The 17,334-nt window shown below is 41.2% G+C and overlaps 1 protein-coding gene across 1 annotated transcript; it reads right to left on the bottom strand.

Annotated features, from left to right (window-relative positions):
• Positions 1-1,218: 1,218 nt before the first annotated feature.
• On the bottom strand, positions 1,219-16,495 carry GPR143 (G protein-coupled receptor 143). Its single transcript, XM_015886850.2, has 8 exons — positions 14,898-16,495; positions 13,104-13,213; positions 10,667-10,761; positions 9,961-10,053; positions 9,292-9,401; positions 6,752-6,860; positions 4,083-4,200; positions 1,219-2,646 (listed from the first exon to the last, which is right to left on the bottom strand). The coding sequence occupies exons 1-8, from the start codon at positions 15,139-15,141 to the stop codon at positions 2,347-2,349; spliced, it is 1,179 nt and encodes a 392-aa protein (XP_015742336.1). The 5' UTR covers positions 15,142-16,495; the 3' UTR covers positions 1,219-2,346.
• Between the last annotated feature and the right edge of the window lie 839 nt (positions 16,496-17,334).

Genomic DNA, 17,334 nt, shown 5'->3' with positions numbered 1-17,334 from the left:
CGCTGTGGAGGAATGCACACCTCATGTATATCCACAAGAAGCTGGGAGCAGCAGATAGGAAAACTCTCCCAACACCCATTTCTTTTATGTCAGAAAAATGCCATGGCTTTGCTCTGCTGTGCCCCATATCAAGATCTCACTGTAGCAGACTATGATTAGTTGTCTGCCTTCAGCACTTGAATGAGCCCTAATCTTTCCTAACACCTTAGTAGATTGTTGTCTCAAGGACAGCCTTGAAAGGCCAAGAAGAGGCAAGGAACAAAGCACTGCCCAAGGGTGGGTGCCATGTCTCTCCTTGTACCCCGTACACCCTGCAGCAGCAAAAGGAAGGACTGAACGTACCAGCTGTTCAGCCCCACGACAGGGCCTCTCCCGAGCGCTTGTGTGTCACAGGATTCTTCCCACGAAGCCAGAGGCTGTTTATTTGGTTTTCGGGTTTGGTAGCTTGGCCCACACCCTAGCATCTGAAAAGGCTTACCAACAATTCCAGCTCCACCTTTTTCCTGCTCTTTTAAACCATGCTTTGATGAGTATTGCACAGAAACTGTGTCACTGTCTCATAAGGATCAGCATGCTCTGCTTCCCAAACCCCTGTGCTTTCTCTCTGCGTTTAGCTAGAAAAGAAATTACCGTATAAGCAGAGGAACAGAATTTCTAGGGAAAATACTGAAACCGCTTAAAAACGAAGATTTGGTGATCTGCCAGTATTTCTGACAACTAAAACAGGAATGTAACGCTATAAAACCACAAAGGTTTCCACAGGGCGCAATTTAAATGATTTGCTACAAACCAACAACAGCTCTGTAATGACCTGCCTAAATAATTACCAGTTCGTTGTTTCACACCTTCGTTTTAAATGATTAATTCAAGAAGGCAATTTATTTTAAACAGCAAATCAATGTTCTACTGCATAGTTTCTACCGAGTCTGCTTCTCTAACCATCCTGAGTAACACAGCAGCTTAGACTTCATGCTACAATTGCTCTAACCTTTCAGCTGTCTTTCATGCTGTATTTGTTCTGTTGGATTTTTTTTACAATAGCTGGGAATGAACTGGGTTTGAAGAAAAAAAAAGGTGTGGACAGCCTGTGAAGTTCAGTCAGAGCAGATGTAAAAGGATTTAGAAAGTAAGTTTTGCTTTATGACCAGACGTGGCCACATACTGAAGGGAGGGAGAGAGGTTAGCTGAGGATGAGAGGCTTTCACTGAACTGCCGGTCACATTGTTTGGTGAACAGCTTCCAGCAGAACCGTGCTTAGCCATCTCATTTCTAACTCTGACATGAGGTTAAAAGCCTGGGGGGAGACATCATCATCATTATTTTTTTTCTTACTTTTCAACCAAGTTTGGAAACTGTTTGGGTACTCAGTGCACTGTACCAACTGAGATCTGTACCTGAGGAGATATGGAGAGTAGATGTGGTATCTCTCCATTCCGCAGCTGAAGGCATAACATAGAGTACATGTCAGAGCAAGAACTACTGATTCCATTCATTCGATTCTGATGAGATAGAACTATTGATTCTGTTCATTCTTTTCTGATGACCACTCAGATCATCTCAGCGCTCTTTGCAAATATTATCTCTTAATGCAACTATCAGACATAATCCTGTTAGACAGGTACACGTAAGGATCAAACTGAATTCAGATTAAAATAAATAGGCTGAAGAGCTGTTTTTGCTTGGAGCAGCAGTGAACTGGAGCCATTATTCTGAAGCCTTCTTGGAGCCTCAGCTCCAATTCATGTCTGAATTTGTTTTAAAAGACATTCAACTCCCTAGATAAAAGCAAGCTGAAAATTAATATAAACAAGCTAAAAGAAGACTTTGACAGTGAAATTCTGCACAAGCAGGGAAATCTGTCCTTATAGCCAAGTTTGCTGCCACTCATGTTTTACTAGGGTATCAAGGGTAGAAGTTGTGTCTCAGAGCTGTAATTCTGGAGATTTTATGCTGAGCAAGGCAAGCAAGGGAACACATTTTAAAAACCAACATATTAATAGTCTGTTTATTTAAACAAAAGACACTTCTACCATACGGAGGTTACAGGAGAGATTGAAAGAAAACAGATGAATCATAAGTAACATAAATCCCTGCACAGACATACTCCTGCTAAAAGCAATCAGGCCTTTGTACCTTGCTACACATCTCCTGAAAGGCAAGTAAGGACATCATTAACCATCACTTATCTGCATCTTACACAGTCTCACACACGAACAAAAGCTACAGGAAATTACACTGAGCCGTCAGGCACAAACCAAATTCCAGAGTGAGCGATGGTTCACGCAGTGCCATGCTTTTGTGAGTCTTGACAATGGGAGAAGTGAGATTCAGCTCTCCACCTATAAGCTACCAGCCCTGGTAGATGGGAGAGCTCCTGGTCAACCTGTCATCACCGCTAGTGTTACCTTCAGACAACATGCTTATAGCCTCATCAGTCTGATGGCTATCAGTGGTCGATGTCTTCTTTGAATCATGGACGTTGCTTTGGTAGTTCACTGGTGACGGATAGTCATTGTCACCCACCGTTGATGAGGACATCGATTCCCAGGGTATTTCTCTCTTCTGCCATTTCAGGTCCACTCTCCATCCTGTCCAGCCATAGAAAGCTAACGTGAACAGGAAGCCCTGCATCGGATTAAGAACCCCCTAGGAAAGAGCAGTGCAACACAAGTTACATCAGCAAGGCATCATTCTGAATTCCAACGAAACATTCTGCATGCATTAACAGCTTCCCTTACACTGAACAACTGCTGCCTTTAGAAGATTATATTTGCATGCAAATAAAAGTGTACATTTTTCCCACTGCAGACACAAACAAAGCAGAATGAGAAACTACAACCTGTTATTTCTGAATAATGCTAAGGTCTTCCTTGTGAACAGCAGGCACCAAATTGCTTTCTAGCATTAATTTTAGCTGGTCAGCCCCCAGCGTGTTTTTAACATTCCTTACAAGCTTCACGGTTTTTAATTCAGAAAAGCAAATATTGTACTCTTCACTAGAAGCCAAGTCAAATCTCTGAGGACAGACATTAGCACATCCAGGCAATTTAATATAGCAGCAATGGAACTGTCTGGAATTGTTGTAGATTTCTGAGCCGGTGAAAATGTCCATCAAAGTGGAATGGAAAACTGGGGAGAGGCACCGAATAAAGAAAATCCCAAGTGGTAACCAAAAAATCTTCTGTTCCCACTGCTTCAGGATGTGTGACAAGTAAATGGTTTTAGAGGTTATCATTCTTCTCACAGGAAAATCATAACTTCTTTACAGCCAGTTTAAATAATAGCTTGGTTGGTAGAGCTGGCTGTGTGCTCTCCCAGTGAGCAGGAGCAAGAGTAAGGTCCCTGTCACACTAACGTGTTCAGTCCTTGTCAGGGAGAAGGCTGCAGCAAATCACTTGCATCGCTTAACTTTCCAATATCAGGCAGCTCAAGAGCTTAATTGCAAAGAGCATGTTCAGGCTTCACAGGTATTTAACACCTTCAGAATAAACTTCCATGAAAAAGGAACCTTCAATATCACCTCTGCAAAACCCCTTGTCAAATATTCCAGCAGGAAGAGAGAAAAGGGTGGAGTACTGGAAGAATCCAGCATCTTATAGCTGTATTCTATTGCATTGCTTTTAAATTCCACCATGCATTTTCCCTAATAGCTGTCCAAATACTACAAGATTATTATTGTTGTTATTATTTCTTATAAGTCATTAATAAAGAAAACCACAGTTACAAGCAGATAATGTCCATTTTGTGGTCAAATCTTCAAGAAACATGAGCTAAAATTCACAGCTCATCTTACACCAGGGGTTAGAAAGGGCAGACCATTAATCATTGCAATGGTCTGTTCTGGATCTTACAATGGGTAGCAATCACTCATCCCATACTCTTGTAAATGGGAGAAAATCTTGGCCTTTGGTACCTTTTAAGCAAAGTTTGTGTGTCCCCAGTAACCGCTCCTTCCTTTCTCTTACCTTTGACTTTTCTTCCCTGATTTTCTGAGTGTTTCCCCAAAACCCACTACACTGATGCTGTTCCACGAGTCTTACAGAAGTGATTTCAAAGACTAAGAAATACCATGGTTGACCTACCATTATAATCCATGTGATCAGTGCAGCACTTCTAATGTTTTTCAAAGGTGTTTCATTGATATCTGGCTGCATTTCGAGATAGAACAAAAGGCTCTCGTTGATGATATTAGATGACCAGCTATTGCAGGAATAATAAGGACAAAGAGAACAAAACAGTGATATGTATAAATGTAGGTATATGTAAAACACAGATTACTTACAAATTATAGAAATTAGGAACCTTAATAAGGAGATTTTTTATTATTATATATTTTTTTAACATTAAGTCTCAATGTGAAGGAACCCATAGCTCTCTCTGAGCCTAGGGTTAGAAAACAGACTCTTACTTCCCAAGCCAGGCCTAGACAAAGAAATCCATATACCCAAACAGAATTAAATCTGAGCTTACTGTACTGATATTATAAGCAACTTTGATCCACAATGGGAACATTACAGACAGTGACTTCTTTTGCTTGTGTCTTGAAAGTACAATACAGTTAAAGGAATACAAACATATGCATACACACTACAAAAGGCTGTATAAACTCCAGCATCTCTAAAATTTCAGGGTGATATTTGAGTAGATTTTCAAAATGTCTATTNCTACAAAATAAAGCTAAATTTGACCTTGAAAATGCTATTAAATTTTAAGAATAAAGGTAATTTCTTTTTCTAAAGTAGGATGAGCATAATTAAGCCTCATCCTCCAAGAGAAAATGAGAGTATGATATGCTAAATAAAGGTTATAGTCAATGGTTGTAATTTCTTATGACTTCTGAGCAATCAAAACAGATTTTCCGCATATTTCTACTGGCGCTCCAGGAAGGAAATGACAAACATCCTTATCACACTTTCTGAAGGAGTTTAGCCAGATCCTATGTTATTTCACAGTCTAAAATCTTCTGCTTATCCCTTCCAAATATACAGGTTTCTCTTCTACCCCACATTGATCAAAATTCCCTTGACTGACTCATCTCCTTTTTTGACCTCTGGGATGGAACAGCATCTCCCCTAAGCTTCTAAGATGGTATGGTCTCAGACTTTCTGTACAGTAACCACTGAAAGTTTTTACTCTCTAAAACACATGTTTTATCAACAGAAAAAAAAGAAAGAAAAAAGAAAACAAAAAACCTTAGAGCCATGTGCTTTGTTTATTTGTTTTTTTTTTGGAGGGTTTTGTTTGTTTGTTTGTAACAGGAAAATTTATTATGAGACAAAAAGGAAATAAACAGTCAAGCCCATTGTGTCCATGAGGAGTTGCTCCTTTCTTTCATGCTTGCTTCCAGACTAGCAAGCTGACCACAGTCCCTTAGGTTGTAACACACTTCTGTGGTGCCTCTGGGCTCCAGTATAGTGTTCTTTCTTTCTGCAACCCTGGAAGCCTGGATAAAACTCTATTCCCTGTTATTTACAGCAATTTCCAGCATGCCACGCTTGAGGCTGCTGCCAGTGTCCCTGCTCCCACTGGCTACCCCACCCTGCCCAGAAGAAACTTCTTTCCTGAGAATCACAGAATCACAGAATTGTAGGGGTTGGAAGGGACCTCTAGAGATCATCGAGTCCAACCCCCCTGCCAAAGCAGGCTCCCTACACCATCCCACCAGAGCACTCAAATATACAGCAGCAAGAACAAAACAAAAAAGCAGCCTCTCTCCCTGTTCAGCCTTTTAAAGCAATGAAACATGCAGTAATGTAGCCATGTATGAAAAAATCAAATACTTGCACAGACCATGAAATTTGGCCAAGTCTTTCCACTACTCCTAGGCTGCTTCCTTCCTCCTTTCCTTGCTTGTGTTATCCACGTAGGTGGTGAACACATTCCAGCAGTGACCACGTCTTGCTAGATCACTGCAGACAGCCATGTAACTTGGATCACTCCCTCATCTGGTGCCCTTACTGCTATGTGATGATTGCAAGACTGCTCCTAGGCAGGACTTCTTTCAGTTCTCTCAGTTTTGCTGAGTGCATCTAACACTTTCAGTCTCATCCACCTCTGAAGCATCTTTCACACTGGATGATGCTGCTAGAAAAGAAGTGCAGGGAATCTGGGGATGAGGTAAACAACCTCTCTGCTTCCTCACCTTCATTGTGCCCTTCTTCCTTCCCTCCCTGCCCTACCAGAAACTGCTATTTTCATGGAAGAAGGTGGAATATCAGAAAAAAAGATCAGATGACAAGAAATTTTACACACAACACACAGAGATCTCCTTTCTGGTAAGTTTGTATTTCCAGCCAACATTCTATACTTGTTTCACACACTTGATATCTGCGAACTGTAGAGATAATGCATCATATAATCATGACCAGAGCCCTGAGGCATGCCCCAGAAGTGTATTTATTATAAGTTTTCAATGGCATGTTTGATGACAAGAGTGTAGAGTGAGCTCTGCGGAATCTTGCTGCAGTTTCAGACAGCTTTAGGTTGTATCCAGACATATATATATATATAGCTATTGTTTCTCAGTGTCATTGTTTTCCTGTTGGTTTAACATTTTTATCATTTCCTTGCAGCCTTGTGATGCTATGTGAGTGATTCAGCTGGTCTGTGAACTAGTTTAGAACTGTCTTCCTTAGAAACTTTCCCTTGCAACCATAAAGACAAGTAACTGAAGTAACTCATCCAATTCTGTTCTTGTCCCCAGTTGTTTCCAGCTGGGAAAAGGCAGGTTAAAACAAAATGCACCTCTTACCAAACAATGAATACCAGCATAATCTTGAAAAAGCGCATCTGGATCTCTGTCCCCAGCCGTCTCTCATTCTCCGTGTAAATCCCCTGTCTCCCTTTCAGTAAAGAGGCAACTGGAGAGTATAAAGTTATGTTCATTAATATACATACATCTCATTATTTATAGGTACAAGGATACAGAAAACAGATGTCTGTAAAGAGGGAACAAAGGAACCAATGGGTTTGTCTCCAGCAGCAAATCTCATACATAGACTAATCCTAAAGGAAAAGAAGCACAGCCACTAAGGATTCCTGAGGTAGGTGGTATCCCACCAGCAGTTTTTTCTTCTCTCAGTCCCATTGAAAACAGAAAATAGTATGGTCAGGACACTTCTCTAGCAAAAAGTGCTTACGCTTCTTTATGATGTGCATGATGTGAGCATGTATTTATTATGTGAAGTTCAGGCTAAGATAGAATACAGTCAGCAGTATTGTGCACTACACATGTAATTGTGCCATGAAGACACCATTGGCTACGACATCTCAGGAACCTGAAACAGTGACACCAACAAAAATAGACAGATAAGCAACATACTGTTCAGATATCACAAGGAATCAACATAGGTACTAACACAAACACTCTCATCGTGTATTTTCCCATAAGAGAAACAAACTTTGAGAGATTATCCAATTCACTCTCAGCCCCTAAACACTGCAGTTAAAGCAAGGTATGGCTGTTCAGAGACTCAGCAAACTTGCTGAGAAATCAGGAACACACAAAGAATTCTTCAGCCAAGCAATTCTAGTGCTCCATCTGTCCTCAACATTTTTTGCTGCCTTACTACTTCAACATCCTTTCTTTAAGTTGAAGCTTAATGCCTCTTAAACTATTCTCTACAGCCAAGGAGGAACCCTGTTTTTAAGAAACAGCTAAATTCCCACTTCAGTACATTCTACAGATCTCATGATGCAAATCTTTTTTTTGTTTGTTTGTTTGTTGTTTTTTGTTCCCCTGTTGCTTTTCTTCATTACTTTCCTTAGACAATGAAGAGAAACTGCAGGCTGTTTGAGAAAACTATGCTGGCAAGACTTCAGAACGAGGAGACATAAGACATCATCTTTAGGAATGTTTATCATCTGGATGAGGAGCTCTGAGATATGGTTTAGTGGTTTGCAGTAGCTACAGTAATGGGAGAACGTCTGGACTAGATGATCATGTAGGTCCTTTCCAACCTTGTGATTCTATGATTCTACGATTCTGTTTCTGAAAGTATGAAACAAAATTTGATCCTTAGTTCCTACATGAGCAGGTAGCAAAGGTAATGCAGGTAAAGATATTAAAGTAGCTGTACAGGTATGCACTTAAGCCACAGAGTCTGCCAGAGGCATATGAACATATGTGCACATACCTACAAAATACACACATACATAAACACACATGGATGTATGCCACATAAGAGCACAAACATTTATTATTTGTGTTCTCACTGAGGACCTTTGCAGCTGCCCGTAGAAAATGTGTTGTCCTCTCTTCGACAGCACATGCTAAATAAGGTAAGTTTACTGTTTATCAAACTACTTATTTCAATACACTCAAAAATGTCTATGCCTTCAACCCATACAAATATAGCAGCTAATGCTGAGTGGAGAAGTCAGCTTACTGACTGTTTCTACAGACTGCAAAACATCAATTACAGGTATTTTTGATTATTTAAAGTTTAGGCTAAAGCTTATCTTTTCCCTATAGAGCATTTTGGTCCCAGCCTTTAGAGGTAACACTTGTTTTCTGTTTGCTCATGCATAGAGACATTATTCTAAACTAAAAAAACAAAAAACATTATCCTCTATAAATTAGGGAGAGGCTTGCTGAGTGCTATCTCAGAAATGCAGGTTACAAGACTGAGATAATATAATGATGCAAATACGGTTCGTCTTTTGTACCGAGTATGTAGCACTCTGGGACTTAGAGATAAGTGAAAAAAAAAAAATAGAAGGCACCTCAGTAAAGGTAATTAGCTGCATTTCAGTGTGCAATTGGTTCAGTGTTGTCTACACCTATAAAACCTCGCAGTGTAACATCAGCAAAAATAGGTAGAAATTGTATATATAAAATATATTAAAAAATATTCCATGGATTTTGTCAGCTCTTCCTTTGATGATGGGCATTACTGAGGAATGCAGTGCAGATGGGATTAAGACTGAACTCAAAACACAGAGTCTTCTGTTGTTGTTCTTAGATATTAAATGTGTAGATTACAAGTACGAATTCAGGCACTGAAAACATCTAGCACTGATCATGTTACATTAAAAGAATTCATTGAACTTGTTCCTTTTTGATTTAATGAGGATCCCACATCCTTAGATACACGGGCATGACTTTTTACATTATTCCATGTGCCCCAGTGGCACAGTGGTAGAAGTGCCACTCTGCAGCACAGAGGCTCGAATCCCAGGGGTTGGACTCGATGATCTCTAAGGTCCCTTCCAACCCACACGAGACTATTACTATTATTACTATTACTATTACTATTACTATTACTATTACTATTACTATTAGGAACCTACCTGCAGTCACTGTCCTTCTGAACAGGACTGGGTTGACCACCAGCACCAGAAGGAGCGGGGCATAGGTTGTGATGTAATGTGGGATTGCATGCTCCAGGCCTCTTTCACAGCTGAGAAAAAATTATTAACAAATTATTCGTTATTTTCTTTCCACTTTTTTTAAACTAAAATGAAAACCAACCAAACAAAAAACAAATATGAAAGGAATTAACCAAACAGGTGCTAAACTTTTAATTCTCAAATTTCACGACCAATTCACATAGGACACAAAGCTGATTATTAACTCGCACCATCTGTGACTTTTCCTCGAATTTAAAGGAGTAAATACAGAGCTGAAACCAGGAGCAGGAGAACAGTAGTGGACCAATATTTAATTCCTGTGGTGTTCCTGTGCACTACGTCACCTTCCTGAGCCCTGTGACCCTGCAGTGGCTCACAGCAAGAGCTGCACCACAGCACTGAAATGCATCACAGGGCATGAAATGTCTGGGAGATATCTCCAGGGCCCACTGAAACCCAGGATGCATGGACTCAATAAGAGACACTACTCAAAGACTGAAAAAAAACCCAAAGCAGTATTTAGATGCCTGTCTTTAACATGGATGAAAAGACATCCAAACAACCACAGGGTACCATGGTTTTAGAGTCTGCTTCCATAGGCCTGCTCACCTGGAAAGGGACGGGTAGTAAAGCAGCGCAACACCCTCCACGCAGAGCAAAACTGCCAGCCCCCAGGCCATCATATGGTACAGCACGATTGTACTGGAGGAGGAAGCAGGACAGAGGTTATTAAAGATACTAACTCTCACATGGCAGTGCTAACACAGGACAGAAGTGAGGTGAACAAATCTGGCAGCACATCACACTGAGGAGGACAGGAGAGACAGGGGCCTTGCAGTAAAAAGAGAAGTCCTGGCAGCTGGGCAGGCTTGCACATAGAGTGTCATGTCCTCCAACCAGAAGCCTCTCCCCTGTTGCCAGATCTCCAGAAGGAAACCCTTCATCCTTCATTGCTCCTGTGGACATTCAGGAACAAAGAAACTGAATAAGGGAGCCAAACAGCCAACCAAGCACCCTTCTGAAGGCTGCAGAGAACTGTTTAACTTGGAAGGTCAGACGCTGCTCCCACCTGAGGGAAGTTCATACCTATGTGCTTAAAAAATCTTTCATTGCTGTTTTATATTAAGGTTAACCCTTCTGCCACAGAAATGAGTTTGAAGCACTTAGAACATCACTCACACAGATCATTATCCGGTAACCATGTGAACATCACATGTTTGCACAGACTTCATTTATACTCTCAGATAGCTGCATGCAAACAGTGATGTGCAGCACAAGAAGTGAAATAAGACATTCAGAGCTTTAATTCTAGTACCTCAGTCCTGCTGATCTTCTTACCACCAAGTAAGAATCGACAGCGTAGCAAAATAACCACCAGAAGCCAGCACTATATAACAGCTGGATCCACATCTGCAAGAAAAAGAATAAAAGGCAAATAGCTGCTTCTTAAACGTTGCTGGAGGTGAGGGGGGACTCAAACCTTCTGCCTAAGGATTTGTTCTTTAACTTTTCCAACTGAGATTTGTGAGGAATGAATTCTTACTCAAAACTGCAGTAGTGCTGTAGCCAAAGGATCTTTTCCTAGGTAAACTGAGCAGTTTGTCTTCAAAGCTTTTTCCAGTTGTTTAGAAAACCTGGTGTTTGTTTACATCTCCAATCTTAACCTTGAGAGGCATGAATGAAGTCTAAAGTAAATTATTAAACAACATTTTAACTTCAAAGATTAGTAATGAACATTTTCTTGAAAATAATTGGTATAACATTTTAGAAAAACAAATCATTTTTCAGTAGCTGAGGCATGAAAATATAACTGAGGTCTGACATCACCACAGTGTGCCCCTGATCGTGGGTTCTGTGTGTGGTGGGTATTTTATCCACATACAATAACTTGAGATGGTGTTACAACCAATAAAGATGATATGCAGAAAAACATCCAATACTGTCCATACAGTTTTTACAAAAATCCAAAGGAAACAAGCTCAAGTCTAGTTAAATTCCACTGCATTTTTGAGCTGACCCTATACATTCTTCCCATGAGCCTATAGAAGATAACCGACCTTTCTTAGACTCTGTTTATAAATTCCAAATCTTTTCCTGACAGGAGCTGGCAATTTGTAATGGTCTGGGACTATTTTAATATTCAGATTAGCTTCCCTTTGAGGCTTGCCTTCAGCTCTTATCTGAATATCCTTTGCCACAGCTCCATAGTAGCATCCTTTTACACCTGGAAACCAACATGTTCGTTACTGAGCCAGGCATCAGTGACTTGAGTTCTACCATTCCTTCCTCCAACAGTAAATCAAGCTGGGAAATACTTCCATACAACAAGGGCGTAGTTCCTACCTCTAGCCATTTGTGACATGAATTATTCAGTATTTAACCAAAACACTATGACGTTTTAATAATACACAAGTCAGAAAATAAAATTTCAGTTTTCCTGCTAGTGCACTTAATTCACAGCACCGAGTATGTAACTCAATCTGCACTATTACATGTTTGCTGCAGTTAAGAAATGCAGAATTTACCATATATAAACACATACATACAAAAATAAACCGTGAGGTCTTTCCACACATAAATCCAACATAGTCTAGATGGTCGCCAAAAATAATACAAAGCAGATGCACCTAAACACCAAAATTTTCCTATGCTATCTAGCTTCTTGCAAATGCCACATCTTGCTATAGAGTATCCATCTACAGATCAGAGGGTCTCATATGAAGGAGATACTTCAGGGTCTCACTGTTTGGAATTTCATTGACTTGTGCGTAAATGAAATAAAACAATAGCGCCAGAAGAAACCTAAAATAGAACCAGAAACATTTTATTAACTCACATGAGAATACGTTAGGGGAAGTAGGGTCATTTTTCATTCCAATATAATTAAATATAAGTTTAGCAAGTGACTCAAACTGCAGCACTTTCCTTGAGCCCAAGAAAGGGGAAAATAGAAATTGCGGTAGACCGCACTGCTGCTTGCCATTTAACCTGAGATCAAAATGAAAAACAAACAGTCTGCGTACAGCATCTCTGTCACTGCTTTAAAATATTACTTTCTGTGGTGAGGGCCAGAAAGCCAAACTTAAGACATATGGAAACGTGGCTTTCAAACAGGGCATTCCTGCTGCAAGATATTGATGTTGGCGGTTTCACCTTCCTTTAAGGAAAAAAAATTTAAAAAAAACCACTTTTGTATCTCGCAGGCAAAAATTTAACATGTATGATGGAAAACTGAGAACTGATAGGTGTATACAACTGATACTCACTTCTGCCATTATGTCTGAAATTGTCACTGTTTCGGCATATGAAATAAAGCAAGTCGCATTTGGGCATATCTTATTTAATAACTATGAGAGCTGAATAGTTTTATTTATATGCAGCGTATTCTTTTCTATATTGTAAACCTTGACTTGTTAAACTACCATTATTGCTGCTGTGTGAATTCCTTGGCTACCCTACAGTCCTACTGATTAGAGGAAACTGACATAATTAACTGTGTTTTAGTGAGAAAAAAACCAACAAGATGACATTTCGCTTGTACAGTAAGCTCTGGTCTTATACCTCAGGCAATAGCGTGATTATATTACTTAAAATTTGCACTTTGTAATGTATTTACATTTTCTTATTCTATGTTCCTTAATCCAGAATCCACATCAGGGATTTAAGGGAATTTTAACCCCCTTTGGGACATAATATGTTGCCTTTTGGATCCTGTGTGAGCAAAGCAAGCAGGATTGTACCCCTGTACCTACCGCACTGCCCACGCAGAAGGCAGAGGGCCACACATCAGTCCCGTTGGCCACTGAGATGTTGGCAACAAAGCTCGGGAAGCCCAACCAGACACTGGATCTGAAGATCACACCTAAAGAGAAATGCATGAGTGTTCTGTGCCTGTCAGCATGATCGCAGTCACATGCTTACTGCCGGTCGCATGTTCTGCACTGCGGCCTGGATTCTGCATGCTCACAGGGCTGTAGCTATTGGGGTGTGCAGTGCAGGCCAGAAGCCAGGGCAAGGGCTCACAGAAGGCAGCAGTGAGCCTGGAGGATTCGCCATGTCATGCCACAAAGTTCTAAGCCTCAATTATCTACAGATACTGTCATACACTTCCCTAAAGGCAGTCAAGGGGCATTTAATGTATTGGCATTGCCAGTAACTAACAACTTACAATTTAACTTGCAGATATTCGTATTGCTAAAGGTCATTTCTCTACAACTCCTCATTTCAGAGAAATGTTATTTAACACTTTTCTCTACCTTCATTTTTACAAACATCTCTTTTCCTCTCTGTCAAGGGGCTGAAAAAAGCATGGTTTCACTATTAGATAAGAAGAGTACTGACTTTTTGCATGAACTCAGTTTTCTGCTGAAATTTAGTGGGTTTGCTCAAAATAGGCCCTAAGGCACCAACACACAGCACCAGCACACTGCGCTTCCCACCCTCCAAGGTGAATCTAATTCAAGGACAATTGCAGATCAATAGTTTTGATTTGCCTGTGAAAGAGGAAAGGAGAAAAATAACTTTATTTATTGCTGGCTTTATCTGACTGAGATTAAGAAAAATGTACTCTCTGAAAGAGTGGTCAGGCGCTGGAATGGGGTGCGCAGGGAGGTGGTGAAGACACTGACCCTGGAGGTATTCAGGACATGTTCCCCCATGAGGGACATGGTGAGCGGGGAAATATTGGTGGTAGGTGGACAGCTGGACTAGATGATCTTGGAGGTCTTTTTCAACGGTGGTGATTCTGTGGTTCTATGATTATATGATTGAAAGGCCCTTTTCCAGGTGCTCTTGTGCTCTTTCCATGTATTTCTCTATTTTCCCATCCATCGTCTGTTTTAATATTGGTACTTCTTATGTATCATGAGAAGACTTGGCTAGGTGTGAAAGTGGAAAATGTATAAAACCCTACTCCTTTCACAGGCAGCCAGAGAGACTTACAAAACCTCAGTTATCTGAAAGAAAAGATGCAAATGTGGAAAAAAACTCAGCCTTTATTTCCCCTGTGTGTGTCACGGTAATTTCTGTCTAACCTGGCAGTAAATTCCAGGGCAGACTTAGACAGCCCATTGCTGGGGGCAGGGCTCCCAGCTAAGGGTGCTTCTCCCCTTCCCCATGCCAGCACAGTGCTTGATCCATGCACTATGCCGCCAGACTGCTGTGTCCCGTTGGTATGTGAACAGTGGCACTGACTCTGTTTGAGAGGATTTACAGACACGTGCAAGTATTTTCCAAATGCAGTCCTAAGAATCAGCTAAGTTGTGGAAGTCAGCTTTAGTTATTCATGTGCTCCCTTGCCTCTGCTTCTACGCCTCCCTCTAAGCGCCAGCCAGTGCATGATTTTAATTTGAAGTAGAGATTTTGGTGAAGATTTGCCAAGAACTTTTAAAACTTAGCTATTAAGCAAGACCTTTCTCCCCTCAAGGCGTGCCCTTTTCTCATCTCGCTCAGCCCAGACCTTTCCCTGAACACATTCAGCACATTCCCAACCATCTGCCGGCAGGGCCTGCTGCAGCATGGGCGAGGGACGCCAAGACGGCGCTTACCTGAGCCGCCGAGGATGTCGCACACGGAGATAAGGAGAAGAATGGTGGAGGAGGAGGAGGCTTTGGGCATCTTCCGCAGGCTCTGCCCCTTCTTCGGCAGCAGCTGCAGGATAGTCAGCAGCAGGCTGGCAGAGGCACTGCCGATGCACACCCCACAGAAAACCTGGGGCTGGAAGTTCATTACGAGCTGCGTGGCTGCATCCCTGTTGGGGCAGCAGTAGGTTTCTAGCCTGGGAGAGGCCATGAAGCATCCAGCTGGCGGAGGGGGCCCGTGAGCAGAAGCCGCCGCTGTTGCTTCCAAAAGGCAGCGTGAGCTTTTTCTTCACCCTCCCCATTAGACCTTGGCGGTGAGAATCACGCGATTGAGGGATCATGTGCTGCTGCTGCTGGAAGTAAATCCCCTAGAGCGGCCTTTCTCAGCCTCTCCTAGCAAGGAGATCAGATCAGAACAACAACACACAGTGTAATCTGAAACATGCCCCATGCTTGCTCAGAGCCATTGGCAAGAGTTCACTCAAACATTTCTGCTTGCACAGTGTGTGATACAGGAAGCTTTAAACCCATCAGAGCATTGGAGATGGCTTAAAATGAATAAGGATGGGGATACCAAAGAAGGAGCATTACATTATAATTGTATTTCATTTTAGCCCCCTCCCACGCATTGCACTTTAATTACTGAAAATTAATTCAAAAAAATGGGCCTAAACACAACCAGTCCCAGCTTTTGCTGGGAGGAGCAGGTCTATAAATCCACACCCAAACCTAAATCTAAATTTTAGGGATCCAACCCACCCACCTCTCTAATTAAAAAGAGAAGTGCTATATCCTATCTCTGTGGAGAGAGATTACCTTCAGGAAGCCATATTAACCTCATCCCATTTAAACCACAAGCACAGAGTATTCAGTCTGTGTTAGGCCAGAAGTGGAAAATTCCAGGACTTCTGCTTCCACAAGAATATTTTTCTTTCTTTCTTTTCTGTTTGTTGTTGTTGTTGTTGTTGTTTTTAATTTTTATTTATTTATTTATTTGTAAGGGTTTAATGTGATAACAGGAATTTGACCTAAAATGTTTGTTTCTTCTTTATAAGCTAACAATATCCTTTAGTCATGAGTCCTGTTAGATGCAGCAGAAAATACAATCACAAACACAAAAATTAACTCTCCCATCTCAGACACATTTCAAGTGCCCTGCGTCAGACCCCACAGCTCTGTAAACTGTGTTTATAGGAACACATTGAGGAAATACTGAAGGGAGCATAGGTGAAGTGAACTGGATTCTAAATAACAGTTGTGGATATTACAATTAGTCCTTATGAGACCAAGTGACCTAGTGTGATTTTCCTTATCTTCTAATGCCCTTGTTTATGTAATAGCAGCAATTACCACTCCTGAATGAATGTCGGGGGGATGCTGTTTATATAGCCATGAAATACAGGCCTTAGCCAGTAAGCTTGCCTACAGTAGAGAAGTCAGTCTGGATGCCCCAGCCCTGCTCACGCTGCAGCACCCAAAGAGCAGGATATAGACTTACAGATCCAGGTGTCCACACATCAGCAAGTGCCGCTGCTCCCAGTGCAGTCCATAAAGATCTCTGTCCACCAATTCTAGGCTTAGCCTACAGCTGTTCAGTTCTTCCCACCACGAATGTGCGTGGTAAGCTGCATGTCTGAGAAGGCTCTGCTGGCTGTAACAGAGACTGAGGCATACTTACTGCCTGTTACAGTAGCTGAAGTAGAAGCTGATTGATCCTTTGGATGCTTTCACTGTTTTCCAGCACTCAGAGATTTCACTGCTCATCTGTGGATGAGGACAGGTGAGCAATCCAGACGTTATAATCTCATGCACTGCTACTACCATGCACACAAAGAACATATTGGAGACAGCCAGACTGTGAATAAGATTGCCCTGCTCCATAACACACCTTGTTGAGGTGAGAAATATCTATGCTCTGTTGGACTAGAGGCTCCTTGGACACTTTTCCATCTCAGACAGAGTAGCAGTGCATGGAGCTGCTACCTCTTTGTCAAGATCCTGCACTGCATCCACCCAGCGAGCTGTGATATCAGTAAGTGTAACAGAAAATGCTCTCTTCTGCTACAAATCACTGCCTAGAAGGCAATGACTGCAGCTTCATTTTCATGAAGATTCTGGTAAATTCACAATAAACACTAAAAACCAGTCTGGAAGAAACTACTAAAACTGATTAGAAAGGAACCAGTTCCTGTGATACTAAAGAAAAAAAATTAAAAACATCCCACAGAGACATTATTACTTAAAATAAAGGCATTGCGTACCACATATACAATGCAAATACATATATATTACAATAAATGATGCTTTCTCTCATTGGAAGATTGTTTCAATTTGCCTGATCTATATGTGGAACAGCATTACTTTTAGATTACTAGGCAGAAAGTGAAACTGTTCCATAGAAGCC

Source organism: Coturnix japonica, chromosome 1 (assembly GCF_001577835.2).
Source record: "Coturnix japonica isolate 7356 chromosome 1, Coturnix japonica 2.1, whole genome shotgun sequence".
In the NCBI taxonomy this organism is placed as follows: Eukaryota; Metazoa; Chordata; class Aves; order Galliformes; family Phasianidae; genus Coturnix; species Coturnix japonica.
This window is presented reverse-complemented; position numbering and strand designations above follow the sequence as displayed.

Coding starts and splice junctions, on each gene's coding strand:
- GPR143 (XM_015886850.2), bottom strand. CDS start 15,141: ATGGCCTCTCCCAGGCTAGAAACCTACTGCTGCCCCAACAGGGATGCA. Junction 13,214..14,897: donor CGACATCCTCGGCGGCTCAG/GTAAGCGCCGTC, acceptor ATTTCTCTTTAG/GTGTGATCTTCAGATCCAGT. Junction 9,402..9,960: donor TACTACCCGTCCCTTTCCAG/GTGAGCAGGCCT, acceptor ATTTTTTCTCAG/CTGTGAAAGAGGCCTGGAGC.